General features: G+C 32.7%; 2 protein-coding genes across 2 annotated transcripts; both read left to right on the top strand.

Moving 5' to 3' along the window:
- Positions 1-6,413: 6,413 nt before the first annotated feature.
- Positions 6,414-6,833, top strand: LOC142226159 (uncharacterized). The gene has a single exon (XM_075296049.1). The coding sequence runs from the start codon at positions 6,414-6,416 to the stop codon at positions 6,831-6,833; it is 420 nt and encodes a 139-aa protein (XP_075152164.1).
- A 9,938-nt stretch (positions 6,834-16,771) lies between these two features.
- Positions 16,772-17,689, top strand: Archease (protein archease). The gene is made up of 3 exons (XM_075290752.1): positions 16,772-16,943; positions 17,020-17,044; positions 17,115-17,689. The coding sequence occupies exons 1-3, from the start codon at positions 16,889-16,891 to the stop codon at positions 17,503-17,505; spliced, it is 471 nt and encodes a 156-aa protein (XP_075146867.1). The 5' UTR covers positions 16,772-16,888; the 3' UTR covers positions 17,506-17,689.
- Positions 17,690-18,045: the final 356 nt, after the last annotated feature.

The raw sequence follows: 18,045 nt of genomic DNA, 5'->3' as shown, positions 1-18,045 counted from the left end.
TTGGGCTTATAGAAACCGTAGTTTTTATCCAATTTGTCTGAAATGGGAAATCTAGAGGTATTTTAGGACTATAAAGAGGTGTGCCAAAAATGGTGAGTATAGGTCCATGTTTTGGTATAGCCCCCATATAGACCGATCTCCTGATTTTACTTCTTGGGCTTATAGAAATCGTAGTTTTTATCCAATTTGCCTGAAATTTGAAATCTGGAGGTATTGTAGGACCACAAATACTTGTGCCAAAAATTGTGAGTATCGGTCCATATTTTGGTATAGCCCCCATATAGACCGATCTCCCGATTTTACTTCTTGGGCTTATAGAAACCGCAGTTTTTATTAAATTTACCGGAAATTGGAAATCTAGAGTTATTGTAAGACCACAAATACGTGTGCCAAAAATTGTGAGTATCGGTCCATGTTTTGGTATGGTCCCCATATTAAACGACCTCCCGATTTGGGGTCTTGGGCTTATAGAAACCGTAGTTTTTATCTAATTTGTCTGAAATTGGAAATCTAGAGGTATTTTCGGGTCATAAAGAGGTGTGCCGAAAACGGTGAGTATCGGTCCCTATTTTAGTATAGCCCCCATAAGAACGATCTCCCGATTTAACTCCTTGGGTTTCTAGAAACCGTAGTTTTTATCTGATTTGCCTGAAATTGTAAATATTATGGTATTTTAGGCTCACAAAAACGTGTATCGGATTAAGTCCATTTGGTAATGCCTCCATATAAACAGACTTCACTTCTTCAGGGTGTAGAAGGCGCACTGATCATGAAAATTGGTTGAAACTCAATGTAAAATTTCCAGATTTTACTTCTACAGATTTAAGATTTCAAATCAAGACGTTACTTTATAATTTTCTTGCACACTTACAAGAGATGTTAATGATTCCTCTAAAACTCAAACAAAAATGGTTCTTATAAATGCAGAATCTGATATAGTCCTCATAGGTGAAATCTTTAAATTTATCTTCGGGAAGTGTCCTCAAGCCCCCTGAAATTTCAAAGGAAACTCTAATATTTGGTTCATGGTGGTGGGTATTTAAGATTCGGCCCGGCCGAACTTACTGCTGTATATACTTGTTATAATATTAAATTGAGCCGACGGGCTTTTTGGGCAGCAAATAAATGAATGACTTCTTCAGTCGGCACATTTATTCGGCGATGAACCGACATTAATGCCAATCCTTTGAGTCTACTCTCGCTAGTCGAATTTCTAAGATACGTCTTTAATCTCTTCATTGTTGAAAATGAACGTTCGGATGAGCACGTAGTAACTGCAGGGATGGAAAATGCAGTTCTATAGTACTTTTTTCAAACCTTTTTCACCCCGGTCAGTACCATAGTACCCCCGCGAATGATTTAGTTAGTCAAAAACAGGATTTTATTGAACTTCAAAAATGTTTTAGCCTAAAAACGAATGCGATTCTACATTATCGATTTTTTATTTCGGTAGAAAATGTTGTCAAAATTTTATTTCTATATAGAATTTTTGCAAAATTTGATTTTTATAGAAAATTTTGTCAAAATTTTATTTCAATTGAAAATTTTGTAAAAGATTTATTTCTATAGGAAATTTTTGCAAAATTTTATTTCTATAGAAAAAATTTTGCAATTTTTTTTTTCTATAGAATTTTTTTTGCAAAATTTTATTTCTTTAGAAAATTTTTGCAAAATTTTATTTATATAAAAAATTTTGTCAAAATTTTATTTTCTTTAAAATTCAGTCTCTTGACAATAATATTCCAGTGAAATTTTTGTTGAAATTTAGTAAAAAGTACCTTTCCGATCAAAAAATACCTTTTTTGTACTTTCCTAAAAATTGTATTTTCCATCCCTGAGTAACTGGCAAAGTGACCAAAATTTTTAAAAGAATATGCACGTTTGGAAATATCTCTTTATTGCTTCCATCGCTAAATTAGGCAGGTTCTTTTCGCAGGTTTTGCGCCATTTCATTTACACATGTGTGTTTGGCTGTTTCGTTGTTGTTCTATGGCCAAACAAAGCGAGTCATGTTCACAAAAAGAACAACAAACACACATAAAAAGCAGATATACATTTTCCAAAAATGAAATTTGTGGTGCGAAAACAAAAACAATTTGTTATTTTCGACCGTCGTTTGACGGACTTTTCAACTAGTATTCTATGATTTGTGCAAGTTTTATAGGTAAGCGTTTTTCAAAATAAAACCTCCAGCTTTTCTTCAACATCTTCGAAAAGATTTTTCTATGCAGCTAAAAATATATATTTATTTATATACAAATATTCATTCATTTCGGGGGGGTTTGATCCCCCTCATCCCCCCCCCCCTGAATACGGCCTTGATTGTTAAAAGATAATATTGTAAAATAATATAATAAATAACAAATAAAATATATAAAATATTTGTTATTTTAAATTAGTGAGAACAATTTTCGTTTTTTTAAATAAATCTATCAATGTTCGTGATAGTGTATAAAGAAAGAAAACACCAGCAGAATAACAACCCTTTCATTTGTCTTCATTTTGGAATCTTCAATTATCAGGTAATATTCAGTGACGCTAACCTTTTGTAACAAAAATGGTTTATGATTTTTTATATTTGTAGGTATTGAAATTGTAAAAGGAGGACAAAATCGTTAGGCAGCAACTTATTAAAAGTGAAAAGTACAAGAAGAAGAAAAAGTGCGTTTTACAGTTGATAATATCACATGGAAATTGGAAACAGCGGAATAATAAACTAATATTTCAAGGAGATTCGATGCTGTTGATTCTTAATAAATATATTCAATGTATTAATAAAACATGTCTTTTATTGAAGATAAAATTGCTCATATAAATAAATAAAATTGTATTTAAAAACGAAGGTAAGCAGTTCTAATTATGAAGTAAAAGTTTTACCACAAATGTGTAAGATTTGTCCAAATGAATGAAAAAATTTCAATAAAATCATTCCATATATGAATTCAAATCAGTTAAATTTTTTCATTCTGTAGTATAGTGGTACATAAATATAGGAAAATGTTAACTAATATATGGAATGCATTATACCTAATTTCTACGAAAATCACATCGTTCAAACAAATAAAAATGTCTTTGGCGCTATACGAAGTTCAACTTTCTTCACAATGAGTTCATTTTAACTTAAAGAAGGGGTCACTTTTTTCTGGGTGTGGGTATTAAGTTCGAGTTTAGCCGCTAAAACCGAAATTAAATCAGTAAAACAGAATAATGCAAATTTTATTAAAACTTGATGGTGGAATTTCCCAAAGCAACTTTTCACAAAGTTTATATTCTTTTTAATGGATTATTAGAAAAAAGAAATCGTGAAAAATGGAGATTTTAGCGGCTAAACTCGAACTCAATACTTACCTTAATGTGGTATCACAATGGAATAAAAAGTCTAATTGAGCCTGAAATAAATGGGGCTGCCATTTCAACCTAACTTACAGTGGTTATTGGTATAAATCAGCTTACATGGGTGGTTTATCGAAATAAACACTAGTACTAATTATATTTACTACCTGTTCGTGGAATTTTCGTTCGCCTCGAGACGAACGACTCGTCAAAAATCCCATATTGATATCTCGAAAACCAGAGTATGTGGAATACCAATTGTTTCGGTGTTTGATAGTAAATTATAAATAAATAGTTCATGACAAATATCAGCATTTTCTAGCAAATATATCTAAAGTTATTTTAGTTTCAATCTAGACGAACGATTTGTCTCGAGTCGATTTTGTGTTTCATGAACAGGCAGTTAGTGTTCTTTATGTGCCCAAAATACATAGCGGACATGTCAGGTGAAAATTGCTGTTTCTGTAGTTATATCGAAACATTTATCGATATAAACTACATTTGGCGCAGTTCCTATTGGATCTAAACTACCTCCAGATATTAAATTTCAAGCAAAAAATCAACTTCCGGTAGCCATCTTGAACTGTGCAGACGTATATTTGGAGAAATAATTAGAACAATTTTTATCTGTGAAACATCAAGAAATTTTTAATTGTTTTAAGCAGTAATTTGGATTTTTATTGAGCCACTAAATGTGTTATTGAATACATTTTTTAAAAAATTTTACTGTTTTGGTGTGAAAATATTAATTTATTTTGTGTGAGTGGTGTGGCTTACGAGTGTGTGGCCAATGTGGAGGCCGAAATGAGGGGAAAATATGTGAGGGCAGGGCCCTTAAATTCGTTGATAGTTTGCCGAATCGATGCAAAGGAAAAGGCGGTCAAAAATCAAAAAGTGACGCGTCCAATAACGACAAAGAATGTTGATGACGATGCTTAAGGTGGGCCGTGTTTGGCATATGTTGGCGTATGTGTAGAAAAGGAAAGAGGAGATGCTGAAAAAAATTGTGGCAAGAGTGTCAGGAGGCGTGATGATGAGGCGGAGAATGACCCTAAAAAACAGAAAAGTGCGGGACTCAGAGGTACGGTATTCGGAGGACCATGCAGGTGAGATTGTAGTTCTTGTAGTCTCTTCTGAGGTTGACAACATGTCAAATAAAAAGGCGAAGAATGGCCTATATTTCATTTCTAAGATTAGAGATATCAAAGCGGACGAGTTAGAGAAAATCAAAAAGGTAGTTGCTATAGGGTTAACTCTATATAAAATTACCTTTGAAGATATTCAGTCAGCTAACCGCTTTTTAGATAATGAAGAGTTGAGGAATAGGAAATTGAGCGCCTTTGTCCCAAGAAATTTCATTGAGACTTATGGTGTAATTAGAGGCGTACCTCTTTGCTTTAGAGAAGAGGATATTATGGCGAAGGCGATATCTGGGTAGAAAATTCTGTCTGTAAAGAGATTTACTAAGAGGGATCCAGAAGACCCTAATGTTTTTCACCCCACGGAGACTTTTAAGGTGGGTTTTTGTGGTGATGACCATCCTAAATGGATAATATTTGAAAAGACTGTGTTAAATGTTGACACTTTTTATCCTGCTGTGCGTCAATGTCACAATTGTGGCAGACTGGGGCACACAAAGAATGCGTGCAGGTCAAAAAAACGTTGTCTTAAATGTGGGGCGAATGAAGAAGTGTGTGATAACAACTGTGGTAAAACGAGATGTATTCTGTGCAAAAGTTGACTTTTTCTGACAAATGAGAAGGAAATATGTCCAGCAAGAAATTGCTACAAACAAAATAATGACAAGAAAAAAATGTCCAAAAGAGAAGTTGTGGAGCTGTACAAGAGCCAGAATCGATTCGATCTACTGGAGGATGATGATCAATTTCCTGAGTTGATGGTGAACAAGATGGTAGGCAAAACATCAAGTGATTGTGTGAATAACAAGGATAAGGAGGTCAACGAAATCCTTACTCCCTATACTTATAGCTCAATTCTGAAGTAAAACAGAAACAGTATGTTCATCAACCTGAAGTACAGATTCAGCCAAGGCCCCTGTTTATATAATAGAAGACAAAAGAGTGACGGAATTGGAACAAATCACTACACCCAAAGAAATTTGTTAGTAGGGACAGCAGAAAAGTCTGCTAAAGCAGAAGAAAGTCTGCTGAAAAAGGGACAGCAGTCATTGTTTGCTGAAATAGCAAACATTTCCTGCTATTTTTGAAGCTCGATTACACTAAAACATGTTTTATTTTGGCTAAAACAAATAAAAATGTCAACTTAGGAGCTATCCTAACATAATTAACACAATATTTTATGAATATCTATAGTATTTGACCAAAAATCTGAATATTTATCGAATTGAGGCATAACAGCAAACAAAATGTTTGCTGATCGTATTTAGGAGCTTGTAAGTATATTACAGTGCAAAAATATACCAAAAACTACTTTTGGTTCTTAAATAGGCTTTGGGGAAAATTTGATAACCTAAAAATTTTATAAATTGTTGTTCATTACGTCCTGAAGTACAAAAATATAACAGCAGACACCGACTGCTGTTTTTAGCAGACTTTTTTCTATGAGTGTAGTGAAATGTTGCGTTTCATGGTGGACTTTCTGAGAATGTGAGGAAATTCTGCTGCGCTAGATGCAATGAGTCATTTTTCTACACGTTTGAACAAATATGGAATTAATAATCCTGGATATAACGAGACTTGTATGTATAGAAATAAATAATGGTCAAGATTTTGCAATATAATATACAGTCTTTCACAAAAAAATAAAAACACTGTTAAATTTTGTTGTATTATCTGAGATTTTTGCTGAGAATCAGGATAACTGTAACAACGTTTTCGGGCTGATGGATATGGAGGTGTGCCGATTGGGCTAAGAAAAAACATTAGATATGCTGTTATGAATTTTGAAACCGAATTGGATGTGCGTGCTCAACACCACAAATTTAAGGAAATTTGGTGATTGCATGAGTCTACTTTCCACCAAGTCTACCTGTTGACATACTTGTGCTGGAAGTTGGGAAATTATGTACTTTTCTCGACCGTTGTGAAAATGTGATACTAATGGGTGATTTCAACGCCAGAAACACTATTTGGGGTGATGTTATTTCGAATAGAAAAGGCAAGGAACTTGAATCAATTATTAATGATTCCAGACTGAAATGTTTAAATGATGGAAGATTCACTTTTCAGCGAAATGAGGAGTCGCAATGTTCTGTTTTGGATTTGTCTTTTGTTAGCGCTGCTTTATCAGGCTCTTGGGATGTCAACCAGGGTTATATTGGAGGCAGTCGACATTTTCCTGTAACTGTTATTATTGATGTTGGAAACTTGAAAAAGACCAAATTTCTATCTAAAAATAAATTAATGAACTCTTTGAGTAAAGTGGAACTTGAACCTTGTTTTGACATGATTGAATGCACCATGAAGGATGAAATTGTATATGCGACAAGTGAAATTGACAATGATCGAGCTCCCAAATAATGGTGGATGGACGAATTAAAGACTTATTTCAGGAGACAACTTGCAGCAAACCAAAAAAGCTAGAATTGATCCTTCCTTTGCAAATCTGGAGAATGCGAGGAAGGAGATTGAAAATTGAAAGTCAAAAGTCATGGAAGCAAGTTTTTCGGACAAGATTGATGAAATTAACAATACCCCCAATACTAGAATGGCGTGGAGATTCATAAATAACATACGTTGTGGGAATAAACCTAAGGGAGAATTATGGAATGTAGAAAGAAATAAGGAATACCTTAAGATGCTGGAGAGGCAGGTAGTTGGTGTTTCTGAACCCCTAGTACTGAGAAATGAAGATGAATCGGTTTTGAGAGTGGAGCCCTTTACTTTTGAAGAATTTGAAGACTGTTTACACAAGAGAAAAACAAGATCAGCGGCTGATGGTGATGGAATAACATATACTATGATAAAAGCCTTGCCTGGTGTCTCTAAGATAGCATTACACACTGCAATGAATAATGCCTTTGGTGAGAATTATATTGGTGAGTTCTCCAACTATTAAACTTGTACCAATTCCCAAACCAAATAAGAATTATAGTGATATTTGTAACTATAGACCCATCTCACTTATTTCAGTTTTTCTCAAATGGTCAAAGAGCGAATTATTCCACATATTAAAGCAAATGATATCATACCTAGAAGATCATTTGCTTATATGAAACCCTCATCCACAAATAATTGTCTCAATGAGCTCAGGGAGAATAAAAATACAAGAGGACGAAACTGTGAAACGAAACTGCGTCAGTAGGTGGCAGTCATGAGGAAAATTTCTCTAATATCATGCAGTTTTTGTCGGCGCTTCTCTCAAATATCATACAGTTTGCGTCGGCGTCACCCAGTTCAGTTCTCTTCCGACTTTACGAAACGTAAATAAAATAGGATTTAAAGCCTACTTGGTAGCAACAAAAGTTATTTTTTATAAATGCTTTCATTCTATTAAAATTTTTGGCAGACAATTTGAAATTATAACTGCCGATGTCTTTATAATCAATTTATCAAAATAGCGCTTCGACCGCAACGTCGGTAATACTAAAGCTGCAGGCATTTTGCGACATCTATACGGTTGACATTTGTTGTATTTGTAGAAGAGAAATTTTCGTCCTCTTGTATTTTTATTCTCTCTGATGAGCTACTGCATACAGTTGCCATTTTGAAAGAAAATAAATGATTCTAGCCTTGGTTGTTGGAAATGCCTATAATTGTGTGAATCTTGGTATTCTATATGAGATGTTGATTGATTGTCGGCTTGATCGTAGGTACTGTGATTGGATTATAAATTTTCTTTCCTTAAGGAAACTTAAGTTGGGGAATGAGGAAGTTGTGGTGCGAAGTGGTCTTCCGCAGGGCAGTTGTCTTTCGCCCATCTTGTTTAACCTGTAGACCAGTGTTGCCAACTCCCCAAGGCCAAAAAGCACCAAAAAAATATTATAAATTCTAACATCCCAATAAACACAAACGTTTGAAAAATGCTAAATTTCAACAATTTTTCAAACATTTTTTCAAAGGCTTAGGGTAATATTCAAGTTGAGAAATTGTTGAGAAAATCGCGTTCTCAACAAAAAACAGACATTACCCTCAACAGTGAAATTCAACACATTCGCAATAATATCTCAAGTGTTATCCTCAAATTGAAATGCATCGCTACTCAATAATTTGTCAAACAATTTTCGATGCGAGTCAAATTCAAAATAAACATCGTTGCAAATACTTTTCAACCTGAATTTGTATGAATGATATCCCCACTTCAAATTGAAAGTCAAAGCCAAAATTCTATGCATTTTGTATAATTTATTCATTTTCATCAAAATAAAATATATAATAATACACTACACTACATAATACACTACAATACCAATTGATATATAATAATCTTATTAAAGATATCAACAAATAAGAACAAAAAAAAAAAAAAAAAACAAACAACAAAACTTTAAATATCTTAAACATTATTAGTAAACACTTTTGCATTGATAATTCGATTTCCTTCCTTTTATTAACATGCGGGCAATTTGAAATTAGGAACGTACTGGACCGCTTGTTAGAATTGATTTCCAGCAGAAGGAATTCACAAAATATCCATTTTAAACTGATAATAGCATATGAATTAAACTGACGATGTGATGCACATCATCCAGAAGTTGTTGATTTCAACAATTTGTTGTTTTTAACAATTTTAATTGGTTGCACTTGTAACGTTTCTGGAAACTTTTTCTTGTCGATAAGCCACTCATTTTTCATTGGTCAGCTTCTTATTGTTTGCAAGAATGTAGCATCCAAAGATTTTAGTTTTCTGGAAAGAGATTTAAATTTAGTGACTTCTTTAAAGTGTTGATTTAATTTGTCATATTGACGTACCAATTATTATAAACTATTTGAAGCAGTTCCAGTTAATTGTCCACCATTTTTTCATTGGTCAGCTTTTTAATGTTTTCAAGAACGTACAATCCATAATTTTAGTTTTCTGCTAAGAGATATACATTTAGTGACTTCCTTAAAGTTTTATTTCATTTTTTTATTTTCACTTACCTATTTTTATAAACTATTTGGTTATTTGCTTAAATTTTCCATTTTTTTATTTCTAGCAATTGACCACGAACTTCGTTGCACAAATAAGTATTGAAAACCACATGGTTTTTTCGTTGCATTTTAGGGTAGTGTTTTGTCAAAGTTTTCTCATATTATCTTCAACACCTTTTCAAAGATTTCATCAACAGTTTGGCAAATTGGAAGTAATTCGCAAACAATTTGAAGATGTATTGAAGATGAGCTATTTCAAGTCAAGTTGAATTTATGTTGAAAATTATATTTACCCTCAAACTGAAAAGTTGTTGCATTTGAAAAACGCTCATCCTGTGTTTATTGGGATACCACCTTCCACCACAAAATCGAAAATTAAATGCTCTACTACTAAAAAAAAAAAAAACTTCTGAAGATGTATTATAGAACTTTTGTGAATTGAATTTCAAAAAGTTAAGGTGGGTATTAAGATCGAGTTTAGCCGCTAAAATATAAAATAGTCATTTTTTCACAATTACTTTTCTTTAATAAATCATTTTAAGGAATACAAACTTTGTGAAAATTTGCTTTTGGCTATTCCCCATCAAGTTATAATAAAATTTGCAGCAAATATGCATAATTTTATGCCCATTTTTACTGAGACAGTTTTCACTTTAGCGGCAAAACTCAAACTTAGTACTCACCATTATGAACCGCTATTCAAGTATACACCTTGATCAGTTTTAATGCTTTCGTCCAATTCATTTTGATCAGTGATGTTTTTCAACTTTCAAAATATTAATATATGGAAGGAGTCTATTGCTTGTTTCAGTTGTGCGTGCTTTTGTGAATTTAATACAAACGTTTTTAATGACATCTTTACCAAATTCAAAAATTCGACACTCATCGCTCTACTTTCCTACAGAATACCCTAAATAACAATATTAATTAAAAAATAATCAATACCAACTTCATAACAATCAAATTCTATATTTGGCAATAAATTTGAGTTTCTTCGGCTCTTGAAAGTTTAGTCAAAATTTTTGTATCAATTAAACTTAATACTGTTCAAAATAAAAAAGCACTAAATGAAAATGCCAGAAAGCACCAAGTTGGTTCTTTTTTTGAAAAGGCACTACAAATGCAATTTGGTGCTTTTTAGAAATCAAAAAGCACTAAATTTGGTGCTAAAAGCACCAAATTGGCAACACTGCTGTAGACGGCTGGCTTTCATGATATTGATTATGGTAACACACAATTGCAAGGCATATTAATTAAAGGTAAGGTCACGAGCAAACGTGTGTACACCCCATGATATTTAGAAAGTCAAACTAAAATGGCAGGTCACTTAAGTTGACATTTTGTGTATGTGTAGTGTTGTTGTATTGTAATATTTATGTACACAAAGAATGTAAACAAACCTACTAAACGTAAACAAAGCCTTTGACAAGATGAATGTCGATATTAGTCACCTGATTGCATGACTTTACCTCTTTAATATGCCTTGACACAATTGTTTCAATATGCAGATGATTTTGTTCTGATGTCATATGACAGGCTGTGTAAAGGCCGGTATGCACCTCTAGCGAAATTTTCGGTAGCAAAAATTTATTTAAGTCTACAACAAAAAAACTGGACTGTGTACACAAATTTTAAACCAGCTAATCGCTTTTAAAAATTGTTAATATATGTTCCAAATATTCCTCAAAAAAATTGTTTATTATTTACAGACCTTTTAAAACTTTTACGCACACAATGATTGTAATAAATTAAATGTTTGCTGCCAAAATATGCTTTTGACAACCCTGTTATTTTCATTAGAGGTGCGTACCAGCTTACGAAATTGAACGCTACGGAAAATTTCGTTAGCATAAATAGCAATGCATTTCTTATGGGAATGAAATTTTTCGCTAGAGGTGCATACCGGCCTTAAGATCGAAGATTGAGTACGCCAGAACTACCACTTCACATTCCCCTCAATATGTAAATAAAAGAATTGAAAGATTACAAAATAATATGCTTAGAAGATGTCTTGGTGTCTGCAGAAGCACAACAGTTCGCTCACTGTATGCATTAGCTCATGAATTGCCCCCTGAGTTCAGAGCTATTTTTCTTACGGCTAAGGAATTGATATGCGAGGAAATATAATTTTGATCTTTTTGATATCGTCTCTGATAATACCCTTGTTAAATCCAGTTATAGCCATGTTTATCACGATTTTAAATCGGTTTTTAATAATATTGAATACGTCTCTAATTTTAAAGTATCCAATAGGTGTTCTGTCATACTCAACCAATTATCTAGCAAAAAAAATTAATTTCAAGGCCTCGTCTATGTTCACAGAAAAAAATATCACCAAAATATTTCCAATTAAAAGGTTAATTGAAGTTGAAAATTTTTTCCATTAATAAATTAATTGATACAATTAACTTTTTAATCATGATAGAAACATTAAGTTAGTTAAGTCAATGATTGAAATTTTTAAAATGTTTAATTAAAAAATTAATTGATACAATTAACTTTTTAATCAAATTCGGAAGACTAATTCAGTTAAAAAAAGTGCTGATTTTTTTTTACTTTTTTAATTAAAAATGTATTTCAAACAATCATTTGTTAATCCAAATAAAAACTCTAAGCCAATCTAACTAAGTAATTAAAAATAGTTACCTTTTTTAATTAATAAATTAATTGCGTTTTGCAATCAACATCAATTAATTTTTTAATTGAATCAATTAAAAAATTAATTGAATTTTGCTGAAAAAATCAATTAATTTTTTAATCAAGAATTTTTTCTATGCCCAATTAAAACTGTGATTGATACTATCATTTTCGTGATTGAAGACATTTCAATTAAAAAATTAATTGGATCAATTAATTTGGTGATTGAATCAGAGAAAAATTTTGTTGTGTGTTTGGAGAAATTTGTGTTCTCTTCAAATCCTTGCAAATTGCAGTTGAAAATTAGTATGAAAAGTTTGTAATTTTCACTGATAGCCTTGATGCGTGCAAGGTTCTGGCTTGTGCTAATAATGATAACTACATTGCCTCGAGGTTTCAGAGAACTCCAGTATTGTATCCTGCCATGTGGTCTGGGTTCCTGGCCACAGGAACATTGAAATTAATGAAGAAGCAGATGGTATTGCAAGTCAAATATACGGAGAAAGAAGCATTAAGATGCATTGAAGAAGAATTATGGTATAGATGGAATAACCAATTTGTGGAAAAATCTAGGACCCATGGTAAGGATTATTTCAATATTCACAGTAGTGTATTGAATGAACCTTGGTACGTGTCCACACATCTGAAACCAAGATTATAAACAGACTACTGATTGGTCAAATGTACGATAAACCTTTCCTACATCAAATAGGGGAAATCTCGACCCCTAGCTGCGATCGATGTTGGCAAACTCAAACCATAGAGCAATTAAATATAGAGACATCCCAACAAACACAAGGATGAGCATTTTTCATAGGTAACGCCATATCAATTTCCATCTTCAACATTAATTCAAATGACCTTGCAAATTGCTTGCTTTCAACAAATTTTCCAATAGGTTTGAGGCATTAAGGCCGGTACTCTGTTCGGTTTTCGCGTTGAAACTCCATACAAAACCAAAAAATGCGAAAAATTTGCGAAATTTTTCCATTTGTGATACTTTGTTTTTTCGTGTTGAAAAACTGACGTTTATAGCACAGCGCCATTTGCAATGTGAATTAAGAAATAATTTATTTATTAAAAACTATTTGTGCGGGTTTATAAATCAAACACGGACCATATTTTTGTTCCGAAACTATACAAAAGGATCAAAGGAATAGCAGATCAATTGCCCAAGGAAAAATAAAATGTTATTTTGTAAAAACAAGCAACAACCACCAACTTAATCCAATATCGCTCCCTGTAAAATAGCGCTCCAAGCTACCTAAAAAAACGCCGCTTTCTATGTGCGAAATAATGGTTTCCATAAAAATTTTTCGCAAGAATGAACATAGTACCGGCCTTTAAAATGAAATTTAGTTTGAAAAGTTGTTGCTACACTCAAAGAAAAAAAACGTTTGGAAAACGTGTACCAAAAACGTTTTTCTTTTGTTAGAGTTTTTTGAATTGCTTCGAAAATTGTAAACTTTTATCACCAAAAAAATTCGTTTGTTACAAAATTTTTATTTTTTCAATAAAAAAAGTTATTTTTGAAATAACAACACAGTCCATTTCGTTTATATCAAACACTGTTCTTTTCTGACTTTAGGTCTTTAATACGGCACATTTTACAGTTCAAAATTGTATATACTACAATGTAATGTTGAACATTTTTTCGGAATCTTCCGAACATATCTGGAATATATGTTCAAAACAAAAAAAACTTTGATCGAAGCAGGGATCGAACCCACGACCCTTGGCATGCAAGTCGGACGTAGCAAGCACTGCTCCACGGTGCCAAACTAAATGTTTGTTTCTGGTAAATAAACTTTGTTTATTCGGTTCGTGGGCGCCGCAAGTTATGCTATATAAATATAACTTATATGGATATTTATCTATTGATGACCATAACAGGTACATAGCTCAGTGGTTAGTGTGTTGGCTTACAAAGTGCATGGTCCGCGGTTCGATTCTCCGTCCAGGCGAAAGGTAAAAAAAAATTAAAAATGTATAAAATCGTATAATTTCTTCTACATTGTTGGTATTACAGGAAAAGGTGTTAAGAACTAAAAAAACCCCGTGGATGTGAGAAAGATGTGAGCGAAAATGCAATTAGCAAGAAAACAATGTGTTTTTTTTTTGAGTTTGTCTTTTTTTACATCCTGGAAAAGAATAAACGTTTATCACAAAAAGTATATACTTTTCTTCCAAATACACTTCCTTACAGGGAAAAGCAAATGAGAAACGAACTTTGTTTGTCTAAAATTTCGTTTGGGAGGAAAGAATTATTTTTTTGCGTGTAATATGTTGAGAAATTGTTCCTAACGTGTTGAATTCTTTTTTTTTTGTTGAGAACGCGAATTTCAACAATGCCAGGTGATTTTTCAACAATGACACCAGCATTTCAAAGTTCCATTTCATTCTCATCGCTACCACAGACTCGTAATGCGCTTTACAGACTATCAGTTATTCCGGACGACAGTGCTCGTGTCGAACATATCCCATATATTGTGCACATTATAAGTTAAATCCGAAGCCATAATCGATACTGCTGCATGTTTATGGGATCGACAACACATTTACCGATTATTTAGTCATCGCCGACAAGTCGTATCGATCCGACACACTTTAAGATTCTTTACAAACACAGACATTCCGTTCGAAATAACTGATAATATGTAAAGCGCATAAGTGACACTGCAACAATCGCCAAGTGTGATGGGGGAAGCGTATGAAAAAGTATGAAATGTACATGAAAGTATTTTGCCATCATTATTGTTAGAAGAGCCATTTTATATTTTGTGAAACACCAAGAGCAACTAGCTTCTTATAATTTATTTAAGTAAAATCGATAATGAAGTGCTGAAAACATAGTTATTTCGCTTAAAATTGTAAAAGGTATATTGGTGAACAAGTTTTGACTTTCCAAATGGAATAAAGTGATTGTTTTTCAGATATTTTACAGACACGCTGCCTCCATCGAGAATAAAAACACTGGCTGGTAGACGCTGCAACATGTAACTTTCCACTTGTACACCAACATCATTCTATTGTTAATGAAAAAAATTATGTTAAATGTTTTGTGATAGTGGCATACATGTTATATTTATAAGAATTTATACATGTTTAATCAAATTAGTAAACATCTAAACAATCGTGTTTTATTTGACCACAGTTTCTTTTATAATTATCTTAAAATTCACTTTTTCTGATTGTTTGAAGGGGCTCTTATTGGTGTCGTTTTAAATTTATTAAAAAAAGGCACCTAATAATTGCACTCATGCGATAATTTTTTGTAGTTACTTGGCGTGGTACAACTTCTCAATAGTGACGGCGCTTTTCCGACGAGTTTTGGATGTCGTATACGATCAGAGTTGCCAGGTAATTTTTGAATCTTCCCCCCAAATCTTATGAAAAAAACCCCTAAATTGGTCTAGAGTTTTTCAAGAACCCCCAAAATTTTATGAATGTAAAAAATTTCGTGAAAAAATCCTGTAGTGATACATTTTAACAATTTAATTGAATAAAAATATATAATAATACGATATGAATTTAAAAACAAAATAATTTAATGTATAAATATTTTAAATTAAATTAGTTTAAAAAAACGGTTTACAAAGTAAAAAATTCAGTAAATATATACATTATTAAAATTTTAAATCGTTTGCCGTTGCAGTCTACAAATTGTAGGTGTCATATTATGAGACCCATAGGTTAGGTGGCAGCCCGATGTATCAGGCTCTCTTAGACTATTCAGTCCATTGTGATACCACAGTAGTGAACTTCTCTCTTATCACTGAGTGCTGCCCGAATCCATATTAAGCTCAATGACAAGGGACGTCTTTTTTATAGCCGAGTCCGAACGGCGTTCCACATTGTAGTGAAACCACTTAGAGAAGTTTTGAAACACTCAGAAATGTCGTCAACATTAATGAGGTGGGATAATCCATCGCTGAACCATTGCACCACGGTGGCTTCCTAAGATCCATAATTGAATGAAAATTTAACTCTAAAAATGCTTTCAGCTGCTAAGTTAAAATACGATTTCTTTTTTTAACTGTGTCAAATATTAAAAAATTAAATTAAAAAGACGCAATTGAAAAGGTTAATGAAAATAATGGTAATGCTTACTTCCTTATATTTAGGAACTTGGGTTGATTTCCTGCATCTTTCTCCCCCAATTTCATGTCAGAATTGTTCCAAATTTGGTTGAAAATTGCTCCACTTTATGAGGTCTAAGATATTTTTTTACCCCCAAAAATCCCCCTAAACGTGCAAAATCCCCCTAAATTTTGGGCTAAAACCCCTATCCTGGCAACACTGTATACGATTGTTTTCAACGTGGTGGGGATCTTAGAAGTGCCGTCAAATTTAAAATATGTTGGCAGGGTAAATATAAAGACATAATTTGATAATTCACCATGGTTTTGTTTATTTGCAGTGCGCAGTCATTCCATTGCTTTTACAATATTTGCTGTTTCATCAAGAAAACAAAGGAAAGATAACAAATTAAAGCCAAATTGCAGACGTAAAAGAACCCTCTACGGCGTGCAGACAAACTACAGCGCTATGAATTCACTTGAGATGTCTATACCTTAATTGGTCTATATACGAATCTTTTATTAAAATTGTAAACACCATATTGAAATTTTTGTTTTTGTAATCGTGATTCAACGTCTTTATTCAGCCATGGTACCAATCTTTTACTTTTCGAACACTGTGTTTGAATTATGTTTTCGAACACTTGAACAGCTGTCTTCTTTGACATTTGTAAGCATGCACACCAAAACAAAACATTGGCGGTGACACACTATCATAACAAAAGGCAAAAAATATTATTTACGGATTTTTAGCAATTTTTTATAACTAAAACAAAGTAAACAGATATGGAAGTTGAATTCAGTAAAGAGGATTTCTTCTTGCCAGAAGTTAAATATGAATGTAAGTAATGGATCTTTCCAAAAATTGCAATGGACTAATTTCGTCATTTTTCTATTACTCATCATCATTATTTTAGATTTGGACCATACTGCTGATGTGCAGTAAGTATCACTATTGTTGTTCAAATTTGTATGGGAAAATAAATAATCTGAAACCTTTTTTATACTTAAGATTACATGCCTGGGGCGAATCTCTCAAAGAAGCTTTCGAACAATGCGGTACCGCCATGTTTGGCTATATGACAGAATTAGAATATGTTACTGTTGAAACGTGCTATCAAATAGACGCCAAGGGCGATGATGTGGAAGGTTTACTCTTTCACTTTCTAGATGAATTGTTGTTCCTTTTTTCGGCAGAACCCTTTCTTATATGTCGACGCTTAGAAATCACCAAATTCGATTTAGAAACATTTGAGATTGAATGTCGGTGCTATGGAGAACCCTTTGACCTAGAAAAACATCCACAAGGCACAGAAGTGAAAGCCATCACATACTCAGCCATGCAAGTTATACAGGAACCAGAGAAGAATAACTATGAAGTATTTGTAATTATTGATATTTAATTACGGCCCATTGGAAGTGTACTGTAACATAGCAAATAACTTATTCATTTGGAAAAATAAGTAGTTGGATTGTATATATCTTAAATATGTATGTTTCGTTATTTCATATAACTTTTTATAAAATTCATATTTTCAATTTTTTTTTTGTAATAAATTTAAGAATAAATGTTTGACATAAAAGTAATATTTATTTATAAAGGGTTTTGACAAATCTATTTTTGTACAATTCATTAAAATAACCATACTAGTTTTGTTAAAACCAAGACACAAATTCCTAATATCAGTCATTTTAGGCAATTAGCAGCAAGTCTGATATTACAAAACTTCAGTTTTTTTGTGAGTGTTATCACAACATTACACGTCACTTATAAAGTAGGCGCTTCAAATGTTCAAGTATATAGCCCTTTATCCTGTCAATTTACCCCAAATAATATTTGATTCACCAGTAGATCACCTTTTTGTGCAGCAAGTCTGATATTACAAAACCGTAGTTTCTTCACCACGTCTTCTAGTTCAGGAGCTTCATAACAAATACTCAAG

The sequence above is a fragment of the Haematobia irritans genome, chromosome 1 (assembly GCF_050003625.1).
Source record: "Haematobia irritans isolate KBUSLIRL chromosome 1, ASM5000362v1, whole genome shotgun sequence".
NCBI lineage: Eukaryota > Metazoa > Arthropoda > Insecta > Diptera > Muscidae > Haematobia > Haematobia irritans.
This window is presented reverse-complemented; position numbering and strand designations above follow the sequence as displayed.